The sequence below is a fragment of the Mixophyes fleayi genome, chromosome 4 (genome assembly GCF_038048845.1).
Source record: "Mixophyes fleayi isolate aMixFle1 chromosome 4, aMixFle1.hap1, whole genome shotgun sequence".
Classification (NCBI taxonomy): Eukaryota; Metazoa; Chordata; class Amphibia; order Anura; family Limnodynastidae; genus Mixophyes; species Mixophyes fleayi.
In genome coordinates this window covers 285388557-285409707 of record NC_134405.1, presented here as the reverse complement: position 1 = coordinate 285409707, position 21151 = coordinate 285388557, and the positions used below count along the sequence as shown (strand labels likewise).

The 21151-nt window shown below is 41.4% G+C and overlaps 1 protein-coding gene across 2 annotated transcripts in view; it reads left to right on the top strand.

Annotated features, from left to right (window-relative positions):
• Positions 1-21151, top strand: part of DOCK2 (dedicator of cytokinesis 2) — a 699501-nt gene that overhangs the window by 217683 nt on the left and 460667 nt on the right. For both annotated transcript variants that reach the window (XM_075209814.1, XM_075209813.1), the window contains exons 21-22: positions 1075-1175; positions 2888-3022. In XM_075209814.1, coding sequence (XP_075065915.1) covers positions 1075-1175; positions 2888-3022 — 236 coding nt within the window. The remainder of the gene's footprint in view (positions 1-1074; positions 1176-2887; positions 3023-21151) is intronic.

Below are 21151 nucleotides of genomic sequence, written 5' to 3'. Positions count from 1 at the left end.
ATTTGGAATAAAGTTCCTATTTTATAGTGCGCTCAAGCTGATTTTATATTGGTTTTTTTTCATCCAAGAATGGATAATGTATAATTTTGGGGTCCTGGATAGTATTTTTTTAATATATTTAGGGGCCATGTCAAGTTTTAGAGGGACTTGATCCAAGCTCCTCCTGCATCTCTGCGGCGTTAGATCACCTTTAATAGTGATCTAATGCTAAATTTCATTCCAGCTAGCAATACACCACTATAATGAGTAATCTATTTATGTGGATATACAGGGAGAGCTGGATCATACCCTGAAATAGCTGCACTCCTGATTGGAAGAAGTGCTGGTGATCAAAATAGCATCACCAGGCTACCATGGCAACTCCAATGTAGAACAACCATTCTAATTGAATCCTGGGCCCAGCACTGGAACCACTGACAGCCTGGTTGCTGGTTCCAGGGCGTATAGGAAAGAGGTCTCCAGTGCTCAGGCTTCAGACCGTTTGGATGTGGTTAATTAAAATGCTAAACCATTTTATATGTGAATAGATTTCAAACTCCTAATTGAATTTTCTTTGCTTTACACCAAATAATAAAGTCATGGTAGCTAAATTTGTCATTAGTTATGTCTCAAATTAATTATGTAAACAATTTTAAATTATATTGTATCTAATCAAAAAGTAATGACAATGTTGCCAAGAAAAAACAATTCCAGTGTTCAAGTGTAAACTGAATTATTTTGCTACTATTCATTATAATTTATGGTTAATAAATAATACTAGTATTGGTACATCCACATGAGGGTTTTTATTACCTATAATTATTAATTTATTAAGTTTCTATTGCTGTTTTGCATTTTCTAACAATAATCATCATAAACATTTATGAATGTTTTTCTTTAGATTTCTACAGAGATTGATCGAGAATGCATTTTAATTGTGTGTTTGGAACATATATATATGTAGCTCATCAGACACTTTAAATATTCTTAAATAATATTTCCTTAGTGAACATATTTGGCTCTGGCAGTTTTGTTGATTACTCAGTCGGGTGGTTTGACAGATGAGTTGATAATTTTAATTTGTTCTACTTTCAGATTTACATAATTGGACTCATTGCAGATCGGAAATTTCAACATTTTAACACTGTTTTAGAAGCATACATAAAGCAGCATTTCAGTGCCACATTGGCCTACAAGTAAGTCTTGCCTTATCTGAAGTTCCATCCTTAGAAGAAGTGGCAGAAAACCCACAGTTGCCGGGACTGTGGTGGCTATGGTTCCTGGAAGTGAGGGGGTGCCCTTAGCCACTGCACCACCTGCATTAGTGGTTCTTTCACTGTCTGCACCCACTATAAGCATAGACATGGGACTTCACTGCATATGTGCCAGCATTCACATAGAAGAAAAGAGTAAGGGCCTATGGACTGTTTTGCCGCTCCCATATTGCCCCCCCATATTTTGCTATGGGACCTGGTGATGAAGTGGTCCATCCCTACTTATGTCACAAATATCATAATATAGAGCTTATTGAAATCAATATTATTATTATTGGGCATGTTGGTAAATGCAGACTACATCTGCGGTCATTTTTGGACCTGACTAACAGGCTGCAGTAACACTTGAAGGGATCATTCAGTTTGGTTGCAGAAATGCCCTTTTGAATGGACCAAGCAATCTGTGTAGGCTCCTTTAGCATTTTTGAGGTTTCCTGTTTTGCACAGACAAGATTACTGTTGCTGTGCGAATAGAACGGGGCGATGGGTCATGCTATGAATCATAAGAATGGCTTCTTTAGGTGCAGTGTTACGGAAGAGTACAAGATATTTAGCATAGATATCTAACAGTAGATACTATAATAATCAGTTACATGTCGTTAAAGTGAGAGGTGGAAATAAAAATGTACAATAAGTTTAAAGAGGAAATGCTATCAAAATGTTTTAATTATGGTGTATTCAATAAGAAAGTCTGTAATACACTTGGTGTTCTATTTTGTTGTATAGTTCTTTGTTTTGTGTTGACGCCTCTCTGACTATGTGATTTAATGTATAAGTAATGATGTCCATAGCTGAAACTACAAATGCAGCCAGTTTTTGATCCAGCATAGTATAACTGAAGTGAATACACTGGATACTGTTATATTAGTTCTCTCTATAGACTTACTGTTCTACATGAGTGCGGCACAGATTGGAGCAAGCAGCTTGATCTGCACTTTCTGTGAGTGAGGCCTGATCATGCCAATTGGCTGACAGTACCAAATTGGATATGTGGATTGGTGTATTTTTTGCATCATGAGCAGTACCAACCAGTCAAAATAGCAAAATGGCTTAGTAAGCTTGATATGTAAAAAAAGAAAAGGGTGGTTTATTGGAGAAACTTAGAGGAATGGTACATGTAGTACAGAACATAGATATATGTATGTGTTCAATGTACAAGCCCAGGATTGCAGATAGTATAACACGACTCCATGGATAACAATTGCAGCAGCTTCTCTAATAAAAAAACATTGTATGCAAAGGAATTGCTTCCCCATAGTTTGGGAAGCGGCAATTACTAAGAGAGTAATTTACATATATATTACCCTGCCAATTTATATAAAAGTTAAATGCATTATATCTGTAATTGTAATTTATTTGTTCCATGAATTATATTTGTATTGTTGTACTGTTTGCATAATTTATGTAGTGTCTAGTCTTTTGTGTTCATTACCAACGTGATGGTTTACCGTTTATTCATGCTATAACATAGACTGGATGATTAATATCAACATAATAAATCTGTGTTATTCAAGCACATCTTTCCTACAAATGACGAGTGATTACATGAGTGATTTTGCATTCATATTATTCACCATTTTTTATTTCGCACAGCACTGAAACACTAACCTATTTGGAAAATATTTTCTTGACAGGAAACTAATGACTGTTTTGAAGAAATATTTAGATATTTCCAGCAGAGGAGAGCAGTGCGAGCCAATTCTAAGGACTTTGAAAGCATTGGAATATGTGTTCAAGTTCATTGTACGGTCGAGGACATTATTTTCACAGTAAGCATCTTTTTTTTGAAGTACCTTGTAATTGATTAGTACTGCTATACCACTGAGATGTAGTATTATTGCAAGAAGACTTGCAAAATGTATAGCTCTGTAATGATCAAGTTCTACTCTGGGATGCTAATGAGAAACTAGAGGGTTTAGAGAATTTTGGCACAATTTATTTGTGGACGTCAGTGGCTCAACTTAACCATTTACAATATTGCTGTAAATGTGGATTTCAGAATTTGACCATTTCACATTGTCTGAATTTTTTATTACTCTAGGTAATATGTTATTTAAAAAAGTTGGTCTAAGATATTTCATAAAATTGTATTCTATATCCTTTCATAATAGCTTTTCAGGAAAACACATTTGTGTAGAACAATATCATTTATACATTGCCTTAATAAAATAATAATACCACAAAGAAATTCATCATTTTTCCTCAAATACTATTGAAGTTTTTGCTTGATTGTGCTGTTTAAGTGTACATTATTCTGCCAAGTTTTACAGCTGCTGCCAAGATTATAGAATCGCAGATTCATTTGTCAAAGAAGTAGTCACATTAGTCATATTCTCTCACTTAGTTTATGCTGGAAATGAAATGTGTCATTTCTAAGTACTAGTGATGACAAAATAGTTTTATGTTCTTCTCGACTCTGATTCATAACTTGAAAGGGCAAATCTTGTTTTTTAATACATTTTAAACTACACCTGTATTAAACACTTTTCTGACTTGTGTAATATCTCATAGCTCCTTTATGTCCAAACATAAAGGTGCCCATACATGTTGTAGTTCAGATTGCCAATTTGGCCATGTTAATGCTTGTCTGCAAATCTCTCTCGGTGTAGACTCAAAATGACCAGGATCCCAATATATTTCTGACTAGCTAAATATCAATGGACACTGGCTGAAAATATGTTTGGATGATAACAACGATCTGACCATGTGTGTAGTTTTGTGTGGCCAAAATTGGACATATATTGTAGAGTGGCAAAAAAGTATTTGCTCCCTTGTTCACATTTTAATTGCATACATCGTATAATCAAAATTCATTTAAATGTTTACCACTGATCAAACACTCTGTGACATATACCTCTTATAAACAAAATATGTACTTGACTACGGATTGGCGATTCTGGCGCACTAGAATCTTTCCTGAATAGGGAGAATTAACATCCTGCTGAAGATCTTGTACCTTCTACATACTCTCCCCATGTACATCCTTGTAAGGGGTTTCTTCACTTCAGTAATGAGGGACTTTGAGTAGTGTGGGAGGAAACCACATTTGAAACACAATGTCTTATATACATAAATGTAAATACTTGGGAGGCCTTCAACTTTCCCACTTTGCTACATATTATAATGATATCATGCTTGGCAGGAGTGGACAAGACAGAGGAAGCAATGGGTGGAAAGAGGAGAACAATCACTTAAAATTCCTTCTCTGACACCACTATTTGCTAACGTGTGCTTCCCTTCGGAAGTCAACATTAATGCCTTGGTCACAAACTGGGATCTCTCATATGGGCCAGCTGGTGCTTCAGGTGTGTACACCTTCAGGGATATTCAGGCCAAGTGGACTCTAGCTAAGAATACTGTTGGTTAATACAGATAAAGTGCTTTCTGGGCAAAAAAGAAGTCCAAAAAGAGGCAAGTAGGGAGCTGACACCATTTGAAGCTCCCATCTATCCTTATCACATATATTGTTTTTTATTTACAAACTTCTTATAGAAAATCTCTTTAGTTCACTCCCAAAATATACAATGGATTGGGAGAAGAACTTTGGGGATATAAATGAAGGACCACAATCTAAGCAAGATTTTCCAAATCACTCAGACCTGCATTGTGCGCATAGCTGTGGTATAAAAGCAGTATAAAGTGTTATCTATGCTGTACCGGTGTCCTAGCCTCCTTGCTAAAATCTACCTGGGGTTCCTGATACCTGTTGGAGGTGTGCCTCAGCAGCTTGGACCCCTCTCCACATATGGGTTGGTGTTCAAAAATTAAACTATTCTAGAAAGTAGTAATTTTCATATCTATAGAGATTATGGGAGGTGAAATCTTGGACAATCCTGGGTTCTGGCTCTTAAACTTGACCAAAATACCAATAGCGTAATAAATAACAAGTCTTGCTAAACCACCTAAAGAACCCAGCAAGGATGGTGATGACCACCCACCGGAGACTTTCCTCTCCTACAACCTTGAAAGAGTGGTTTGTCAGGGTGGAATATTACATGGTTATAGATGATACCATCTTATCAACTGTTGATACATTATGATTTTTCATGCAATTTGTGAAGCTGGCTGAAATTTAAATATTCCGCAAAATACTTGACAATATGTACCATAATCCCCGAATACGATTATAGATGGTTTGGGGTGAATACCTATTAAATTTTACGTTTTGCCATGCCCCTCATCTGGATATCAAAGTGGACTGGTATCTATGGTTTCCTAGACCCCTTTTCTCCTTCGATTCCATCCCCTAATCCCCATTTCTACACGCCTTGTTTTCTCCTTTGTGTTTTTTTATACTCTGTACATGGTTAATTTGTACAGGTAGCTAGACCCAACTGGATGGATAGGTTTGTAATGTCTGTTGGTTTGTAATGTCTGAATGCTACAGGAGTTAGGAGGTCATATTTAAACATTGGAATGATTGCATTTAGTGTTGCTTGTTCATAACCACTCAGTTTGTAATTGTTTAAAAGATTGTGTTATAAAAATTTGTAATGATGTCCTGCTCTCGCTTTCTCAGCCGGCCATTTCCCTCCCCAACCTCTATAATGTTCTTCAGACCTACAGTGTGATATCTAACTATAAAATAAATGACACAAAATCAGAGGCCATGATGATCCACGTCGTCGTCGTCGTCCCCCACCCCCGGGAGGCCAAGGTGTTGCAATCCTCTTTCAAATTTAAATGGAAGACCAGGAAAATAAAATACTTGGGAGTCTACCTTACATCTCGATATGACCTCCTTTACCAGGAAAACTTCCCACCCTTATTTTCTAAAACACAATCTGATCTGGCATCCTGGAACCGTCTTATCATCTCATGGCTGGGCAGGATCATAGCAGTCAAAATGAATTTCAGACCAAAATGGCTATACCTCTTCCAAACCCTACCAGTTACTGTCCCCGCCACCCTCCTATCTAATATCCAGAAAGCTCTGACTCTGTTCATCTGGAATCACAGGCCCCCAAGGGTCTCGTTCAACGTTCTGAAAAGGCCCATCGCTGGTGGTGGCAGGGGACTACCCAATATCAAGCTATATTATCTGGCTTCCCATTTCTCCCAAATTGTTGCATCATATGCCACCTCGGGTTGCACCTCGTGGCTTGATCTAGAGGCGGCATATATAGCCCTCCCTGATTCCACCCCGCTACGGGGTCTACCCCCTATACACCGCCCCCTCTTCAAAATTACTCCCTACTACTAAATTTGACGTCAATATTTGGGATTCCTACTCCTTTAAACTAAAACTCACATCGGCCCTTTCCCCCCTAAATCCCATTTGGTTTAATCCTATATTCCCTCCTGGCCTCTCCAAGGTAAAATACCGCTTTTGGACCCAGGCTGGCCTCAAATTCCCATCAGATTTCTCGAAACAAGGCCGATGGCTCACACTAGCAGAACTTCAGCCTCACCCCCCCAGCTCGAGTGCTTAACCCTTTTCAAATCAACCACTTTTTGCAATCCCTATCACCCAGATACTTATTACGTCCCCTCACCCCGTTCGAGAACCTTTGCAAACTCCACCCCATGGATAATGGTATAATATCACAGCTTTATAGTATCTTTCTTGAATCCACTATCCACTCGCAACTCCTACATGGAGTTGACTGGGAGAGGGATCTTGGCCCACCTCCGGATGAGGAGGCCTGGGAGGAGATGAGACTGGGGATATCCAAAAGTTTCATTTCGACCAAACTAAAAGAAACATCCTATAAAATTTATTATCGATGGTACTATACCCCCACCCGACTTCATACAATGTTCCCTTCCTTGTCCCCTGACTGTTGGCGGGGCTGTGGCCACAGGGGATCAATGCTACACATCTGCTGGACTTGTCCAGTGATTACTCCCTTCTGGGACGCGATCCATGGCTCCCATGGCGAAGGACCCTTGGATTATCCTCCTTTGTTACCCTCCCCCAGATCTTGACAAATTTTCTAGAAAGCTAAATGCACACATCCTTACAGCCTCTAAATCCCTTATAGCCCTTAATTGGAAACGCAGCTCTCCTCCATCTCTGTCTGCCCTTAAAAGCAAATATGGCATGTGGCGGCCATGGAAGAGATCACTTACAACTTACACGATAGAGGTTAAACCTTCAACCAAGTCTGGGCTCCTTGGCAATTCGCAGAACGCTCGTTCCCCTCTGGCCCTTAAAGACTTCGTTCTGACCCATGTGCAGCGATCAGGACTCCGCTCCTGTTACGCCATCTCCTGTCCTCTAACATTTACCTTTTATCTTCTTCTCGATCACACTCCTGCATCAGCGTTTGTGGTCTCCCCCCTCCCCTTTTTCCCTTCTAACTCTCCTTCACCCCTCCCCCCATTCTACTAAGGGTGTGCAGCGGCCACTTTTGGGGTTTTGGGTTTTGGGTTTTGGGTTCTGATTAGCTTGAGGTTTTGGGTTCTGATTTGTTTTGCCAAAACACCCCACGAAAGGTTTTGGTTCTGATTTTAGGTTTTGGGTTCTGATTTTTTTTTAAAAAAGCATAAAGTGCTAAAATCCATATTTTTTATTTTTTTTCACTCCTACACTATTATTAACCTCAATAACATTCATTTCCACTAATTTCCAGTCTATTCTGAACACCTCACACCTCACAATATTGTTTTTAGTCCAAAAGGTTGCACCGAGGTAGCTGGATGTCTAAGCTAAGCGACACAAGTGGGCGGCACAAACACGTGGCCCATCGTAGGTGGCTGTGTAGGCTTACATGGCCTTTTGCTGCTCCTCCATCCTCTGCAGCATATAGAGGGTGGAGTTCAAGCACGTCACTACCTCTTTTTTTAGTTGATGGCAGGGCAGGTTCATGCTTTTTTGATGCAGCAGGAACAGTGAACGTAGTTTAATATCTGATACTAATATTTCTGCACTGCAGGGACAGTGAACATAGTTTAATATCTGATACTAATATTTCTGCACTGCAGGAACAGTGAACGTACTTTAATATCTGATACTAATATTTCTGCACTGCAGGAACAGTGAACGTACTTTAATATCTGATACTAATATTTCTGCACTGCAGGAATAGTGAACGTACTTTAATATCTGATAATAATATTTCTGGACTGCCTATTGAAGTGGAATCTCGATGGGATTTGATACTGGGGACACAATACCTCCATCAACCGTCTAAATTCCACTGCACAGATGGCGGACACCGGATGCACGTCTAACACCAACATAGCTGTTATCCGCTTTGCCATAGGATGACTATATAGGAGTGGCACCGCAGTGGCAGAAAGGATGGCAGTTTGAAAAACTAGGCCCCAAAGAGCACATAATGCCAAAAAAAGAGTTGCAAGATGGAATTGTCCTTGGGCCCTTCCACCCACCCTGATGTTGTTGAAATAGGACATGCGCACTTTGACAAACCAATCATTTCAGCGAAAGGGCCTACCAAACTGTGGCTGAAATGATTGGTTTGTTTGGGCCCCCACACAAAAAAAGCTATTCATCTCTCCCTGTACAAACTAAACTGGCTCTACTGAGGCAAGATGTCGTCCTCATCCTCATCCTCTGATTCCTCGCCCCCTTCAGTGTGTAATTCCTCATCCTCACACATTATCAATTCGTCCCCGCTGGACTCCACAACCACAGGTCCCTCTGTAGTCTCTGGAGGGCAGTGCTGTCCTTGATTGAGGAATTGATAATTCATTTTTATGAACATCATTTTACAACGTTTTGCGGAAGCAACCTCCTTTGCCGCTCACTGACCAAGTTCCCTGCTGCACTAAAAACTCTTTCCGAGTACACACTGGAGGGGGGACTACTCAGGTAAAATATAGCCAGTTTGTACAGGGGCTTCCAAACTGCCTTTTTCTTCCTGCCAGTAAAAATAAGTGGTTCTTGATCTTTCCCTACTTTATCCTCCAAATTTTGGTACTCCATTATATGCAGCACAAGAGAGCGTACCCCTAAACCACACACACTCGGCAAAGCCTTTACAAATTATCTGCGGCACAGGAGAGTACCACTGGACTGGAGTTATACAGCAGTACCTATTTTTTGGTACAGCAGCAACAGTGAACGTAGTTTGGCTTTTAAATAGCAGTACCTAGTATTTTTTGGTACAGCAGCAACAGTGAACGTAGTTTGACTTTTAAATAGCAGTACCTAGTATTTTTTGGTACAGCAGCAACAGTGAACGTAGTTTGACTTTTAAATAGCAGTACCTAGTATTTTTTGGTACAGAAGCAACAGTGAACGTAGTTTGACTTTTAAATAGCAGTACCTAGTATTTTTTAACTAATTTTTTAATATTTTTTTTAAATTATTTTTGGATAATTTTTTTATCTTTTTTTAAAATAATCTTTTTAACATTTTTTAGAACTTTTGGATAATTTGGAAATAACAATGCCCTTAGCAGAACAGAGCACAGGACACAGGCAGCACCACTGGACTCAGCAGGACAGAGCACAGGACAGCACCACTGGACTCAGCAGGACAGAGCACTGAACAAAGCACCACTGGACTCAGCAGAACAGAGCACTGGACAAAGCACAAAGCAACACTAAACTGAAAAGCAGGACAGGAGCTCCCTAACTACAACCTCCCTCACGAGTGATCGCAGCCAGAATGAAGATGGCGGCTGCGAGCGGTGAATTTATGACATCCGAGTCTCGCGAGATCCGACGCGAGACTTGGATGTCATAGCCTCGGTTTGGCTTCATTTGGCACCCGGAAGTTCCCGAACAGTGCTCAGATCCCGTCGGATCCGCACTGTTCGGGTGGGCTCGGATTACCGAAATCCGAGCCCGCTCATCTCTACATTCTACCATATTATAGGTTTATATATTTAAACAAAAGCAAAAAAAATGAAAATATGGTCAATTTAAGTCTCAAGTTGTCAAAGAACGCCTTTGTTGGATTTTACTAAATTATTAATGTTCTTCTATGTACACAATGTAAATGTTTTCCGTCAGATTGTACACGTTTTTTTTCATTGACTGACCATCCAAAATAAAGAATTAAAAAAAAAACAGAAAAAAAACATAATACCATAAACAGAATTTATTTAATTTTAAATGTAACCCTATTTTGGCTTGGTCACATTCCAGCATCATTAATGTGTTTATGCAGTACCCTCACAAATTCTATCTAATTTTTTTTCAGAAGATACCATTAGTTTGCTTATTCCTCCTGTCACTGCAAAAATAAATCTACCGAGAACTTAGACGTAAATATGGCTGTGTTTTTTTCATCAGCAAGAAATACTTTGTAGTTCTTGCTTTGGCATCAAACCCTCTTTCAATACCAGCAAAAAACAGGATTCTACACACAGATTTTCATAACACAATCTGAATGCGGATTCATCTGTAAAAGAATAGTAATATTCAGGGGGGGGTTTAATTGACCTGCACTTTATTACAGTTAATACAGTAATTTTAACCCTGATTTCTGCTCGAGGTGAAATCAGCGTTAAACATTACCGTACAAACGGTAATAATGTGCACTGTTACCATAGTAATGATAATAGTGCGCAGGCCGTGTTACTTTCAGCAGTAATGCGGCCAATTGAATCTCCCCCCTCAGTCACTTAATTTATGCTGGAAACTAAATGCGTACTAGTTTTTGGTACTAGTAAATGAGTGACTAAGCAAAAATCGATTCTTGCTATTCAATTGTCAGCGGAAACACCGAAAATCTCACGGTCCGCGCACTATTACCGTAATAAAAACCGTTACTACGGTAATTTTCTCGCTGGATTTCAGCTCGCTACTAGCGCAATAACGGTAGTAGTTTTTACGCGCCGCGGAAACTAAAGAATTGAATATACCCCTATGCGTTCTGTACCTCATTGAAAGTGTCTTCTGTGGTTTATACCTCCACATAGGCATTAACGAGCCCAGGCTATAAGCGTTTACGTTCCAGCCGCAAAATTGCTCTACTTTAAATGTGTCAAAATGATTGTCTTGAGTGGTTCAGCTAGGCTTTTTTCAAAAATTGATATACAATAGACATTATCCTGGATGCTGGGGGCATGTCTATAAATTTTACAGGGCCACTGAGCTTAAATATTCAAACTGATTGTGTATGAATAGCAGATGTGTAACATTCACAAAATAGAGCTGAGAGCAAGCAAATGTCCTCTATAATTTTACACGTCAGGCTTCATTTGTGTCTTCGCTCTGTTCTTTTATAGAGGATCTCTATTATGCTCGGAAACAATTGCACATTGACTTATGAATGCAGCTAGCAGCTCTTTTGTATAATGCAACTAGGATCGTCAGTTTCTGTCATCCTTTAATTTAATAAATGTCTCTTTATCCACCCTAAAACAATTCTGTTTTTTTTATTTATTGCATTATGGTCACGTGAACATTATGTGTATGAAAATATGAATATAATCTAAGAAAGACAAGTAAGGTTTCATGGATTTCAAGAAAACTACCTATATCAGGTGTCAAGGTAACTGTCACTGGTAATCTGTCTGGTAGTTTACTAGTTTTTCAGGCAGTTTGTTGATTGGGTCCCTCATAAGAGCTCACAGAGTATAGTAAAAACTCTTGACTTCTATCTGAGCTTACATGCTGTACCAGCTAGACCACTCCCATTTCTGACATTGGACATTGTGTAGGATTGGTAACTTCAGTCACATTTCCGAGCCTACCAAGTCGGACGCTGTCTAGTATGTATAATATAAAGTCCTAGTGGTGTCAGCAAAATCTAATATCCACAGGGGAATTTTGATTGGGCACTGACCAGCGGTAATGATTCAGATTAGCCGATAAAATCTCTTAAAGTGGGGTCACAATATATAATATAACTATTATATAGTCATTATTAAATCTGTATTTTAATTTATAATTTCTTTTCTCTAGTTCTGTAGTTTTTTGTTGTTGTTTGTGGAGAGAGTTGCTGCTCCAATCAGTAAATTACTGTGGAATAATCTAACCATTAAACATAACAAAGAAAAAAGGAAATGCAAACAGGCTCCTCGATCAAAATATACCACACATCCAATTGATCAATTAAAAAATGTAATATTTATTTACATCCAACATACATAAAAAGTCAACCTCATTAAATAAAATCAAGAAAAAATGTAACCATAAGTAGCGTTTAAAGTATGCAATAGAATATGATTGATGATTCTAGTGGTGCACACACTGGAACTCATTCATTCGCTCATTCATTCGCTCATTCATTCAAAGTTTCGATTAGTATACAAATAGTTATTTACACGAAGTTAACCTTTCTATAGAATCAGTCACTTCAAGCTGCAATTACAGGTGTTTCTATTGAGTTTAGGGAGGCCAATTATCTCCTTTAATCCATGGGGATAAGTCATACTTGCCAACATTTGTATTTCTTTTTCCGGGAGATGCCGGCTGGGACGTAGCGTGCAGGGGGCGAGGCTCCGGAATTGCGGCGTTTAAACCGAATTCTGCCCACTTCCTATCAGGGAGATTGCCACACTCGTCCGGGAGACTCTCGCAAAATGCGGGAGTCTCCCGGACATTCTGGGAGAGTTGGCAAGTATGGGATAAGTAGCATAAATCAGAATGCTGCTATCAGGGCTAATAAGGGTTGAGACCCGACATAATGTGTGACAAATGGTGGTTCAGCCGCCTAACGTAGTTTGTAATCCACTCTATCTCCTGCAGTCCATGTGGTACAACCTTACAAGGATATTCATTATAATTATTGTGTGTTAAACCCTGCTGCTGTAATGGAGTCTACATGTGCACCTAATTTAACAAAAGATAAACCAGTAGTTTGGAATATCAGCGCACTGCATGTGTCACAACAAACGATTTATTTAAAACAAAATGTCTGTGGAAAAATATACTAGAAACTGTATTGATATAAAATAATTTTAAACAACATGATTCATACACAATAATCCTCATTCACTTAAACTCGGTGTACCATTAAAACTGTTTTAACAGCAAAAAAGGAATCTTGCACTTTCCTCAAAAAATAACTGATGATCTTAATATCATTATAATATAACTGGGAAATTGAGGCTGTACATTGTTGGAACCTCTGATGTTCATACTACGTAAAAATAATATTTTGTATCTAAATCCATATAAGTCATAATATCGCATTCTGAGCGTCGGATCCTCTAACCACCATATAGTCACAAAAGTCACATAAGTAATTTCTCAGACTCTCACTCTGACCGACTTATGTAAGACACCCATTAGCATAATACTGGCAATTTTGTTCTGTCCCCATGTCCTTTTAATGACAACAACTTCAGCCTGGCGCCAGCCATTGTAAACTGTTTATTTTTCTGTAAACAGACCCAATTATAAGTATCCTGCAACTTTATGAACAGTGCATGCTTTGCATTTTGCTTTGTAAGCCAGAGCAGTCCCCATAAATGTGTATGCAGTGGTTCCCAAACTTTTTCAGTTCGCGGCACCCTTAGAATCTCCATAATTTTTTCAAAGCACCCCTCCAAAATAATTGCAGAGCAGTCCCATTTTATAAGTAGTTGGGTCAAAATAACGTAATAAGTATTTAGGTCAGGACAGAAATACTTAGTAAGCTGTTTGCAAAAATAATACACATAAATCCAAGGGAAAAGAATATTTTTATATATTTTTTTCAATTATATTTCTGTGAAAGAACAATTTACAGCTACTAATAAGATCAAACAAAATAAAACAACAACATGTACGAAAATCATCACACTGTGTCCCTTCATCCTCACCCTGTGCCCCTTCACTATCTCACTGTGCCCCTTAACTATCACACTGTGCCCCTTCGTCCTCACAATCTGTGTCCCTTCATCCTCACACTCTGTGCTCCCTTCATCCTCACGCTTTGTGCCCCCTTCATCCTCACCCTGTGCCCCTTCACTATCACACTGTGCCCCTTCTCTATCACACTGTGCCCCTTCGTCCTCACAATCTGTGTCCCTTCATCCTCACACTCTGTGCTCCCTTCATCCTCACGCTTTGTGCCCCCTTCTTCCTCCCCAATTTGTGCCCCTTCATCCTCACACTCTGTGCCCCTTATTCCTAACACTCTGTGCCCCTTCATCATCACACTCTGTGCCCCTTCATCATTACACTCTGTGCCCCATCATCATCACACTTTGTGCCCCTTCATCCTCACTCTGTGCTCCTGAGATCCGATGATGTAACAATGACATTTTGCCTCGTTTTCAATTCCGAGGGTGCGCAAAAGTACCGAGCCGGCTCAGCTCGGTACTTGGGTCTGCTCAGTTTGGGTGTGTTCGGTTCTCGGGGAACCAAGCCTGAGCATCTCTAAATAAAATGGTTCCAAGTTCAGAAATGTGTATAGGTTATTTATTACCCTGTGATGAAATTGCTACAGGGTGTAGGTGGCCACGACCAATACTACTGGACTGTTGTATTAGTACTACTGGCCAGCTGGATGCCGACCCAAGGCATTCAATAGGGGTCTTGTCATGAGCCGCGGCGGCTCCGGGCGCCGCAGCGACTCTCTGCCCTCGCGTCCCGGCCTTCGTCATGACGACCGGGACGTCACTTCCGGGACAAGGCAACAGTCGGGACGTGTTCTCTGTGCAGCGCCGCGCTCCGGCATTCAGGACAGCCGAGCGTGTGCGCAAATTGAGAAGGGGCCAGCTGTCTAATGATCTCCCCTGGGGCTGCCTTTCTCTCATTGGGCCATGCTGGTATTTAAGCCAGGAAGTGGCAAAGCCTTCCTGCCGGTTATAGTTCCTGCTTTGCTGCATACTAGCCTGCTATATTCCTTGTGCTCTGTTACCATTGAATTTGATTATTGTTGCCGACCCTAGCCTGGATACCTGACTACGTTTGATTGCCTGTGCCCCTTGATCTTTTGCCTGGACTCCTACGCTGCTGTTTGCCTGTGACCTCTGACCTCGGCTTGTCTAATGGATATTCTGTCTGCTGCCGGCCCTCGGCCCTTGCCTGGACTCCACTCTGCTATTTGCTCCTATACGCTATTGCTGGGTTCTCCCCAGTCAGTGCACAACTCTCGACCCGCAGCTGTCTGCGGCCAAGTCTGTCCCCACCACTAGGGGCTCCATTGAAAACCAGACTTCTGAGTAGACTCCGGGTTTTGATGTACTGGCTGGAGGGGTTCCTGACAGGTCTGGCCAAGCCTGTCCCTGGGTATGATCGAACCCACAACAATGAGGAATCTCTGGTATTTCAAAATTTTGTTATATAGCCATGAGTACTGATAGATTATGTGCTTAATATTATTTATTACTTTCAGGTCATATGCCTTGTAAGGCTCTTGTATATGTAAAAACATTTGTAAGTGACTCCAGAAAATCACTTTCCCTTACAATATTACAAGTTTTATTACATTTAATAGGTAGAAGAGTTCTCGTTTGCCAATCAAATTAATCCATTATTGCAAAGAAGATGGTCACATTAATTTGCAAAACAAATTATAACAGAAGCTATTTTCATATAGGAGTTATTTAAAACATCTTTTGAAGTTGTAATATGCAAACCTACAGGGTTGCCCTAGCTTCTGAACTGCTGTTGACATCTGCAATGTGCTCTAGTGAGATTAGTCAGATCTGTGCTTCAGTTATAATGTACTCTTCAGTTTTCAGCTCTCTAAAGTTTTCCTAGAATTTTAATATGTTTCGTTTTCACATTCACCTTATGTATTGCAACTTTGTTTACATGGGTTATACACTACTTTGGAATATTTGCATATTAGTTATGTACACCTTTCAACAGACTGTCAGGTTTGCAGCATTCTTCCTCCACAAATAATTACATTAATCACACGTTTTGTTTATCTTACTATACATTTCTTAGGGCTGTGTTTAGACCAGAGGCGAAACTTGTGCGCTGTGGGCCTGGTGCAGGGAGGTGGGCTCCCTATCCTCTGCAATGCAGCGGGCCCCATTATCTCCATGGGCCCCGGTGCATGGCACCTGCCGACCAATGGTAGTTCCGCCACTGGTTTTAGACAAACTATACAAGCATTTTTTTCATGTTGCTGTGAAAGAGTATCAGGTCTCCAGTTCTCCAGCGTTTACCTTTGTTCCTGTGCTTGTTTGATTTTGACCCGGCTTCCTCTGACTCCTCTCCTGTTCGTGTCCGCTGCTTTCGTTATTGACCCACCACCAGAAACTTAGGCATACCTACTCCTGAGAAGTATGATGGCAATCCCAAGGGTTGTCAAGGCTTTTTAAACTAGTGCTCTATCCAGTTTAAACTTGCCCCAGAGAACTTTTCTTCTGAGAGTGGCCTACATCATCTCCCTCCTTTCCGGACAGGCTTTGACCTGGGCTTCTTCCCTATGGGAGCGTGATGATATTTCTCTTTGTAACTCCTCTGTCTTCATTGAGAATTTTCGTTGAGTATTTGATGAGCCTGGTCGTGTATCATCCGCCACTTCTCATCTTCTGACTCTCCGGAAAGGATCCCTCTCAGTCGGACAGTATGCTGTCCAATTCTCTAGCTTCCGAGTTAAAATGGAATAGTGAGGCTTTAGTCGCCACCTTCTACTAAGGACTTTCTGACTAGATTAAGGATGTTTTAGCCTCTCGAGACCTTCCTCCTAATCTGGATGATCTAATTTCACTCAGTATCAAGGTAGACATTCATCATCAGGGGCGTTCCTTGGAGAGGGATCAAAGTCAACGCCTTTCCTCTCAATTGGCTCCCCATCTCCCGTTTCTTCTTTGGAGGAGCCCATACAGATTGGACGCTCTCGTATTTCCCAGGATGAACAGTGGGCACCGCATTAAGAACCACCTTTGTCTTTATTGTGGAGAGGCTGGTTACTTATTGTCTGCTTGCACCAAGAGGCGAGAAGAGGGAGGTCGTCCTAGGATCCAGTTCTCACACTCCCTGTTCTCAATGGAATGCCAACATTTTGATGCCAGTCACCCTTAATACATTGAACGATTCTCTTGTATGTGCTGCCTTTTTGGATTCTGGATCCGTGGGGAACTTCATTTCTGCTAATCTCGTGTCAAGTCTCCATATTCCGCTTCATTCATTGCCACAGCCCCTGGTTCTAACTGCAGTGGATGGTAATCAAGTCACCAACGGTTCTATCACCTGTATCACCAGTCCAGTTTGGTTGCAGGTAGGTTTGTATAGGCCACATGCAGGTGAAACAACTCCCAGTGATAATGAGTCAGAGAAAATAGTCCAAGTAGCATAGTGGCCCCTTTGGTGGGCAGTGGTACTACAAGTAGGATATATATACAACAAATCCAATAAAGTCACTGCAGACAGTATGTCACTCACCGGACTGTGAGTGCTTCTTCCCGGACATTTAGGAACCGTGGCCGTCCTCCATCCTGAGGGACTGCGCATGCGCAGCCCTTTCTATACCTCCAGTGTATGTTCCTTTAACTTAATTGGCAGATCAGGCAACCTCCCTATATTAAGCACCTGTGGTCAACACCACGTTGCCTGATCTTGGAGTCTCATTCCCCATGAGTCTCTGAAGGTGTTCCTGTGTTTCCTCGTTTATTCAGCCCAGCTGATTCCTGTGGTTTCCAAACCACTTCTATCTCTGTGGTTTCCAAACCACTTCTACTACTGTGGTTCCCATACCACTTCTACCATCTACTGTATCATCGTGACTGTGAGCTGATTCCTATCCGCTGCCTCCGTGCACTACAGTCTTCTAACCACTTCAACTCTACCATGTATCATTGGGACTGTTAGCTGATGCCTATCCGCTGCCTCCGTGCACTACAGTCTTTCATTCACATCCACTCACCTGTTCATGATTGTGACTGCCAGCTGATTCCTATCCGCTGCCTCCGTGCACTACAGGCTTCAACCTGCAACTCGTCTGTGTTTCATCATCGTGACTGTTTGGCTGATTCCTATCCGCTGCCTCCGTGCACTACAGTCTTCAACCTGCAACTCGTCTGTGTTTCATCATCGTGACTGCTAGCTGATTCCTATCCGCTGCCTCCGTGCACTACAGTCTTCAACCTGCAACCCGTCTGTGTTTCATCGTGACTGTTTAGCTGATTCCTATCCGCTGCCTCTGTGCGCTTCAGTCTTCAGTCCTTGTCAACTCTCCCGTGTTTCCTTGAGTCTGCTGCCACTATTGCTACCCGCGACTCTCCGTGATCAACTGTTCCAGTTCAACTCTGCTCCGGTGTCCCATCGTTACTGCACCTGCTGGTTGCTATTGGCTACCTCCGTGTTCCCGCAGAGACCCGCTGCTGTTACTTCTCAGCGCTACTCATCCATCTACTGCTGATCCACTCTCCACGCCTTCCTGTGTTCCCTGCTGGTCTACCTACCTGTGCGCTGCACCTGCTAGACCACCGCTTCACCCATCCAGGGACTTTGCATCCTGCCGGCCTCCTGCCATTCAGGTATCTCTGCACTCCTGTCTGACTGCCTTCTCCTGAACCACGGTATGCATACTTCCCATTGACTGTGCTGTGTATTGCATACCTTGCTGGACTGTGTTGGTTCTCCTCTGGAGTGTACTATCCGCTGAGTCTATTGCCATCATTGACTGTGTTATCTCATGCTGGATTACTTCAAGAGACTTTCTATATTGGCAGTGTTGTTCAGTCATTTATACATTTATATTGTGCATATTACTGTGGATCAAAGTCAAGGTGCCCGTGTATATATTGTGTTGCAGTCTCTCCCCGTGCACCTCCTCACATATATATTCAGTGGTACAACTTGCTAGTGGCAGACCACTGACCCCTGTTTACAGTTTCACCTGTTCCAGTATCCTCTCACATAGCAGTGGTACAACTTGCTAACGCAGACCACTGACTCCCCGGATACCTCCACTTGGATTCCATTCCTTCACTCAGACAGCGGTACAACTTGCTATCCGCAGACCGCTGACTCTCATCACCTCCTCGTTTCTGTTGGACATTCCTCCTCACTATAGCAGTGGTACAACTTGCTACCGCAGACCACTGACTACCTTCACGTGTCCTTTGTCCATACAGTTCCTCGTGTATTACTACCTCCATATTGCCAGTGCTGCTAGTCATAGACTTTCCTGAGCATCTCATCATCTGCTATTTCCTGTTCCGTGATCACCCTGCTACCAGAGTACCATATTACCACCTATACGGCTCTGGTAAGCCTATCACCTGGTGATCCCTGGGTAAAGACTCCTAGTGCCCGTGACACAGTAGCTGCAGAATGCAAGTCGTGACAGACTATCTTCGGCCTCTGAACTTTTACACAATTATTCCTGAAGAACATCTTCCGTCTCCACGGCTGCCCACACAAGATTATCGCTGATCGTGGAGTTCAATTTGTGGCAAAGTTTTGGAGAGCCTTCTATGGGAACCTTGGAGTCAACCTCAAGTTCTTCTCAGTATATCATCCCCACATGAACAGACAGACTGAGCGTGTTAATCAGGACCTGGAATGGTTTTTGTGATGCTTCTCTTCTGAACATCAATTCTCTTAGAGTGACCTTCTTGGCTGGGCAGAGTTTGCACACAATAATCAGGTGCATTCTTCTACAGGTTTTTCTCTGTCTATGGCAGATATCCGGTACCTCCTTCTTTAAAAGAAATTCCTGTCTCATCCGGTCCTGCCAGAGACTCTCTTACTCGCAATCTTTCTCAGATCTGGTCTCAAACCCAAGCAAGACTTTCGGAGTCCTCCCTGCATTATAAAGACGCTGCTGATCGCCATCGGAGGAATTTTCCTGTATTAAAGGTTTAGAGATCGTGTATGGCTATCCACGCAGAACCTCAGACTCCGTGTTCCTTCAAGGTAGTTGGCTCCAAACTTTATTGGGCCCTTTTCTATTTTGCAAGCCATCAATCACGTCTCTCACAAACTTTCCTTACCACCCTCTCTCAAGATCCATAACACCTCTCGTTATTGAAGCCCCTGGTCCTCCACAAGTTCTTTAAGGAGCCTGTCACTCCTCTCCCATCAAGACTTCTCGCCGAGATGAATATGAGAAAACAATGTGGAGGTCCATTCCCTTCATGGTAAAATCCAGTTCCTTGTACACTGGAAGGACTATGGTCCAGAGGAGAGATCTTGGGTGGATGAAGTTGACATCCATACTCCTCATCTCCTTGCTGAGTTTCTGGAGAGGGGGGGGGGTGTTGTCTTTAGCACCCAATCAGATTCAAGCTGTCATTTTGCAGAATGTACTAAATAAATGACAGCTAGAATCTGATTGGTTGCTATAAGCAACATGTCCACTTTTTCAAATGCACAGTTTAGTAAATATACCCCCACATCTCTTGGAGAGATGCATGTGTTATTTCTATGGATTCTTAATGTGAACTCAACCAGTGCCTAACTGGCACAGATACATTACTGCATTAAGAGGTGGTAAATACATTGAAGGGCAAGCTAATTCAAGCCAGAATTTTATCTCAATTATTACACCTCTTGTATGTTATATAAGATAGGTAGAAAGTCCAGTGATGTTTTTGTTAAATGATTGACACCTATTTTAAATTTTTATGTGAATGTTCAATAATTACACATTTGTGGCTGAGTGTTACAGAATTTATATCACATGCCTTTGCCTAATGTTTGTTCCTGTCAGTCACATTCCCTTGAAAGGGAATGTGACTGGAAAGGATCCCAATGGCTGGAGACCAAGGAGCTTTGGTTGGGTCTGGTTTAGAGATATTCATAAAGGGTTCAGTGTTAAAAATCATTTGATATAAATGTCAAGAAAGATATATTGATGATACTATAACTCTTTAACAATAGTATAGTTAGCTTTAATTAGTTTAAAAGCAAGGCAGCTGTGGAAAGTATGAGGAACAAGTTTAGCATGCAGCCTATTTGTCAGTGTGCAGTTATAGCAACAATGTCCAGTATGCAGAATGTAGTATATGCACTGGTTGTGTAACAAGTGGACTGCACATATGGCAACAAGTTCAATATACAGTGTATGGTGAGAGCACAGATTTGGTAATAAGCAGACTGCAGGTATGGCAACAAGTTTAATATTCAGCATATGGTGAGAG